General features: G+C 36.9%; 1 protein-coding gene across 1 annotated transcript in view; it reads right to left on the minus strand.

The window, feature by feature from the left end:
* Positions 1-528: 528 nt before the first annotated feature.
* Positions 529-6,539, minus strand: part of LOC144448465 (four-jointed box protein 1-like) — a 22,691-nt gene continuing 16,680 nt past the window's right edge. Inside the window, exons 2-6 of the mRNA XM_078138722.1 lie at positions 5,204-6,270; positions 4,474-4,650; positions 3,914-4,094; positions 2,895-3,044; positions 529-2,076 (exon numbers count right to left, since the gene is read on the minus strand). Of these exons, the coding sequence (XP_077994848.1) occupies positions 1,647-2,076; positions 2,895-3,044; positions 3,914-4,094; positions 4,474-4,650; positions 5,204-6,206 (1,941 nt within the window). The 5' untranslated portion in view covers positions 6,207-6,270 and the 3' untranslated portion in view covers positions 529-1,646. The remainder of the gene's footprint in view (positions 2,077-2,894; positions 3,045-3,913; positions 4,095-4,473; positions 4,651-5,203; positions 6,271-6,539) is intronic.

The following is a 6,539-nucleotide window of genomic DNA, read 5'->3' on the forward strand; positions in this document are numbered from 1 at the left end:
CGAAAAAGCAATCATGATTTTTTTTTGTGAATAAAACTTTTCATTTTGTCTGTAATGTCTCAAGTCGATGAAATAATAGCTGTGTATCAAAATTCTTTATTCTTGAAAGTTTATTTAATATCAGAGACCAAGTCATTTAGACAAAGTAATTCCCTTGTGACAACACGTCAGTTCTATTTTTCTATGTTCAAGTATATATTATAATATATGACAGTGAAGTTCATGTGATGTCCGTATACGTCATCATTCGGGATCTTTTGGGATATTTGTGAAATAAATGAAATTGGAAGAAATATTGTACGCTACTTACATAGATATAAGAATAAGATGGGAGTTATACTTTATCATAGTTGATCATTTTACAAATACCAACATGATACCCACGTACTTTATACATATTTATTTAATAATTATTTTCTTGAAATTATAACATCACTTTCAGCAAGAAGTTTTGAGAGAACGAAAAATAAAATTAAACAACAACAACAAAGACAACAACAACAACAACAACAACAAAGACAACAACAACAACAACATGGCAATGAGTAAACAGTGTGTCAAGTTGATTTTAAACCGGTAAAATATTTATTAAAGTATAAGTTGAAGGGCAAGGATTGGGGTATGAAATATTAAAATCTCTGAATATATTGCACTTAGATATTAATTCTAGTTGTGACAGGGCAAATACCAAATTCATATTGAAACAATACCTTGTGAATTCACTGTCAATAAAAACTTAGGTGATAAACAAGATGAACTATTTTAGATTCATTAATTTGCACTTATCAGTACATAGCTGGCAGCTATCAAACCTTAGGCGGAAGTGACGTATGGGGTTTGTTAGTGTAATTTTGACAAATAATTCTGTCAATAGCTTGTTATACAGTTCCAAACTAGTAACGGTCGACAACACGTTGGCCGGAAGTTGCCATACGTCATTTCCACGTAAGTTCTGGTCGATGTCAGCTCAATACTGGTAAGTGAATGTAAATGAAGCCAACACATTTCATCTCATGTAATATATACATTCAAGTTTAATTTTAAAAGATAAACCGTTCCGGGAATTAATATGAAATAGTTTGTTATGAAAATGAAAATCAAACCCAGCTTTTAGAGTGACGCGTTGGTCTGTTGCAATGTGGAATAACTGTATATCACGTGCAAAGTTTCATCATGACGTATTTGTTTTGTTTCAATTGTGGTACTTAAAGTTGAAATCTTTTTTTAAATTACGGGAAAAATTAAGCTTAGAAAGTAAACCCCTTTAGAAATGAGATAGCCATGTTCAGCACGGTAAATTGATTTTTATTTGGTGTCTAAAGATATCTGCATGTATACAATAGAGTTCCTGATTAATCACTAAGGAGTACATTGAGCTGAAGCACTCTATATTCTCATTATCGATATACCTATCTCATATCACTGTTCCTTTTTGAATATATAATAGTATTGCAACGTAAGCACTATGAGCTGGACACGTTGAATTTGAATTTACATGTGTTGAGTACCAGCTCCCTACGTACTTTCAAATGTTATTTATGATGTAGGAGTGGAAATAGTGATGTGGGTGGGGTGAGGGTATGGGTGCACGTGGGGGCGATTGTAGGGGTAGGAATGTGGTAGGGGTAAGGGTGATATCATCCTGTCTAGCCATGAACTAGTTTACAATATTCAACCCTACGTACAACGTCTCTGATTCGGCTTTTCATCGTCGCATCAAAATTCAATAGTTTTGGAAAAGACGGCAGACGAGATGCGAGGGGTTCGTGTTTTAGTACTTCTTCACGTAAAAGATTAGCAGGATTTCGATGAAGGTAGAGTTTTTGCAGTTCGTCTATTGTCGATTTGCGAAATATGCAAATTGAATTTAACATCGTGCTGTGGAAATCTCGGAAGCGTCTAGCCTCTTTAACTTTGGCGGGATTTCGCATCAATTCGTAGCCATCTATAAAACCACTTTCATTATCTATCAGCCATATTGCGTTTGTATGTTTGTTCTTTCTCAAGTTATGAATGTTGTCCGCCATTATGCTCGGGTCATGTTCTTTATCGGCAGCGTCTTGGTTACTAGCTACCCTGCAAAGTATGACAAGTTAAAATCTATGTCAATAACTGTTTGATTTATTTATGAACGTTCTCAAACATTCAGGTGTGAAGTTAATAACGAAGTAATTACATGTACAACATATCCTACTGCTTTTGCTGTCTTTTCTTTTAATGGAAACAGTTTCACGTCTTATCAATTTGAAAGTAGTCTTGTCATCTACATGTGTCACCAACCACATGACGTTAGATCATTTTAAATAGTCGCGGCCTTAAGAAGCGCCTAGGATATGACGTGAAACTGATGCCATTCAAAAACAACACAGACACTAAAAAACGAAAGATAACACAAGTACAGTTGGATATATTGCAATTACTTCACTATTAATAACCACTACCGTTGCTTAGATCTTGTTTAGACTCATTTGAAAGGAAAACATTGTGTGTACAGTCTATGTAAATTATCAATAAAGCTATTGCAATATGTAGAACATGATTAATTACAGTTGATTAGACAAGGTAATCAATCAATCAATCAATCCACCCATCAATCAATAAATCAGTCAGTCAGTCAGTCAATGTCAGTCAGTGAATTAATAAATCGATTGATTGATTGTGAGTTGGTGATTAGGTCGGTTGGTCCGTCGGTCAGTCGGTAGGTCGGTCGGTCGGTCGCCCTAATAATCAACCAACCAACCAACCAACCAACCAACCAACCGACCGACCGACCAGCCAACCAGCCAACCAACCAACCAACCAACCAACCAACTCGCCAATATATCAATCAATCGAAAATACCCGGTCGAACGAAAACCAGACAAATTTACTTAGTTTGACGTTACTACACATACCTGTCGTAGTTTCCTGTTATGTAATCGAATATTACAAGGTCTGTCCACTGCATTAGTTCAACAAGACTTTCCAATGATAGATATTTTAACTGCTTCGTGGTTGGATTGATAGCTTTATCACCGTGTAACAACAGTGCCGGTAGTTTGCCTCTAAATAAATAAATAACAAATAATTATGAATATCTTGAGCTCAATTTTAAATGTTGCTGACAACGGGTTTGGTGTTGGTTCCTGCAAGAGTCCAATTTTATTCACGTAATGTATGTGTCTGATTGGTCGACCAATGGCCGAGTTGTTAAACCACTTGCCTCTCGCCACCACTGAGACATGTGCTCGAGCCCTAGTGTGCATTTGATTACATTTGACATGCTGTAAAGTATTGGCCGTACAGTAGAGTTCCGTATTAGTTTGGTTTACCGAACAACACAGGTTTCCCTGGGCACTCTGACTTCCCCGAGCACTATCATTGAACTCATGAAAGATGGCGCTCACTGGACATCTTAGGAGATAAGCGTGTATATATACTTTTATAATACGTCGTTCCCATATAGCCAGCAGCGATTGGCTTAGATCGTATCACATGTTATGGAATGTTGACGCATATTGACCTTACTTTGCATACAGAGGGCAATATCCGTTTTATATTTTCCCTAGGGCAATATACAGCAGGACGAGAGCATTAGTCTTACCGATGATTTGTTTTTGACCATGAAAAGGATATGGGCTTGAGAATAGTAACCCTCACGCTGTTATGTAGCAATCATTTCCATCGGCTTTCAGCTTTGGGAAACAATTGCTACATATAATAACCCTTTGTACCATATAATAACCCTCTGTACCCCATAGCTGGGTAATAAGTATAATAACATAGCTATCCAGTATCAAAAAAGATTAGCATGTGACCAAAAGGTGTATACAAAGACAATATAAGTTTTTGATGAACCGTTATACGCGTAAATGTGTGTTGGATATGTTGCTTAATGTACAATAAATAATTATAAAAGTTGAACTGTGCGTACCTCTCTAGGTTTGTGATCCATTGAATTAAAGCAACAATGGTGCCTTCTTCCCAGTCAGCGGCTTCTATGCCCTTCTTCTGCTTCATCCATTGGTGTGATGTCGAGTTTACCATCGATAACACTACAGCTGGCACATGCCATATTTTCAGAAGTCTTGCCAGGTAGAATGAGTAAATTTCACCTAAGTACGTATTGAAGTATAAGGGAGTTATCAGTGTCAACAGGTGTTAGAACTGGTTGTATGATCGCAATACTATTTTTGTCATACTGAAAGAAGAGGACTTGAGTCTTCAGATTTTGCTCCTTGTCGGTATGGTGTGTTATTTTTTACAACGAATTCTGGCGTCATGAATATACGCTAAATTCGCGTGGTGGTTGGAAGTTGAGATGGGTCAAATGTTCATACAGTATTTGCCAACAAATTAACAAACAAACAAACAGTCAATAAAAATAGCAATCACTTCATCCAGATATCAATATCGAATTTTGACGACGACTGATGTTTTTTCAAACAACCTTTGAAACTTGGCATTTCTAATGTGACGTCACCGATCATTTACCTTGAACTAGCTTTAGATGTGGTGATCTGTATCTAGCACACATTCTGCCACCGTCCTCCATGACGATGTACTGATTTTTAGGTCGTCCACAAGCCCTCCAATCAGGAGCTCGCATCTGAGCGACGATTTGATGCCGTGTTTTGTTTGACCACGTTATCACGTCTTCATCTCTTAGGCCTATTAATATTAATAGTTTTATATTTTATTTACAATGGCTATCCTTTGCAGTAAGTTTTATTGTTTGAATTTCCAGGCAATATAAAATCTGCATCAAAACATCTAACACCAACACACCCACCCGTCAATCACACACACACACACACACACACACACACACACACACACACACACACACATACACATATACATACATACATACATACATACATACATACATACATACATACATACATACAAACACAAAAAAAACATTCATCCATCCATCCATCCACCCACTCACCCACCCAACCACTCATCCATCCATCCTGCCATCCATCCATCCTGCCATCCACCCACTCATCCATCCATCCATCAAAACATATTATGAATGTGACCACAAACCGTTAACCTTTTTCTTGGCATTTAGATTCATCCAGACACAATTAAATTCTATAGTATCTTGATGTATCGTGATCAATACATTGCGAAGTGATCGATAACATGGAAACCATATCATAAAAGCAAGATTACTTCATTAGTGCTGCTTGTACAATGTTTGATAGATACTTGCCTGTTTCCAAGTGTCCCTCTATATGTTTAGACCAGAATATGTTACCCTCAAGTACATCAGCGCCGTCATTTCTTGGAAACGTGTACATGTTTGTCGGCGAATCTTTTATCGAATATCGCCCTCTATTGTCACTTTTCACATTTGAATTGGCCAAGCCCGATTTAAATGTCTGTTGTGGCTCCCTCGATGATGTTTGTGAAAAAATTAGAGATTTATTTGACTTGAGGGTAAAATTCAAGTCTCCCCTATATATTTCATAATAATGATAACCATTATTCCTAGTTTCAATTCCCCGGCGAAAATTAGGACTATTCCTTCTACGGCCTCTCTTCACGGTAGACATGACTTTCTTCTTCTTCGTCAACAAATTTTCTTGTTTAGTATGACCCGATAAAACGTCTTTGACTCGTACATTTGGCTTGGCGATTTGAAGGAACTGTCGATTTTGATTTGCACCAGTTTCATATTTCCCTTTATCAACGTTCGCCGAGTCTGCCAAAGCATTCAACGAATCGTCCATTTCCGAAATTTTGGGGAGAATATTTTCCTTAACTCTTTTAAATGTAGTTTGTTTTAAAACATCAGATAATCCATTTAACAAGGTTTTATTTGAATGTTGAAAATTGTGTGATTTGGAGGACTGATGAATTCCTTTGGTGGCCAGAAATCGACCAATTGCTTCTGCTTTAGACATTGTAGCAGTTGGCGTCAGTTGTACGCTCCTCACAGAGTTTTTACTTATATTTTTGGCTATTTTTATGTACAGCATTTCTTCTTTCCTATTTCCAAGCCTCAACATTCCTTCTGTAAGCTTCTCTAGGATTTCTTGAGAGGGTGGTTTCTTAACCTGTTTCGCTCGTCGAAAATATTCATCCCATTCCGGGGAATCGTACGTGACACTAACATTGTTGGCGGTGAAAAAAAGATAGAAACTACAAAGCAGAGTTATGAGGGCGCATGTCCTGATGAAAAGGCAGAAAGATTGTCGTCGCCTTCTCCTCATTTCATTTCATTGAATTGTATTCCATTTATCGTCCATGCCAACACATTCTCCATGGGAATCGACCCTGATAACAAAAGAAGAAAGTAAAACACAGTTAATATAAAATAATCATTTATTCGTGTGTGTGTGTGTGTGTGTGTGTGTGTGTGTGAGTGTGTATGTATGTATGTATGTATGTATGTATGTATGTATGTATGTACATTTGTATGTATGTATGTATGTATGTATGTATGTATGTATGTATGTATGTATGTATGTATGTGTGTGTGTGTGTATGTATGTATGTATGTATGTATGTATGTATGTATGTATGTATGTATGTATGTATGTATG

The sequence above is a fragment of the Glandiceps talaboti genome, chromosome 17 (assembly GCF_964340395.1).
Source record: "Glandiceps talaboti chromosome 17, keGlaTala1.1, whole genome shotgun sequence".
NCBI lineage: Eukaryota > Metazoa > Hemichordata > Enteropneusta > Spengelidae > Glandiceps > Glandiceps talaboti.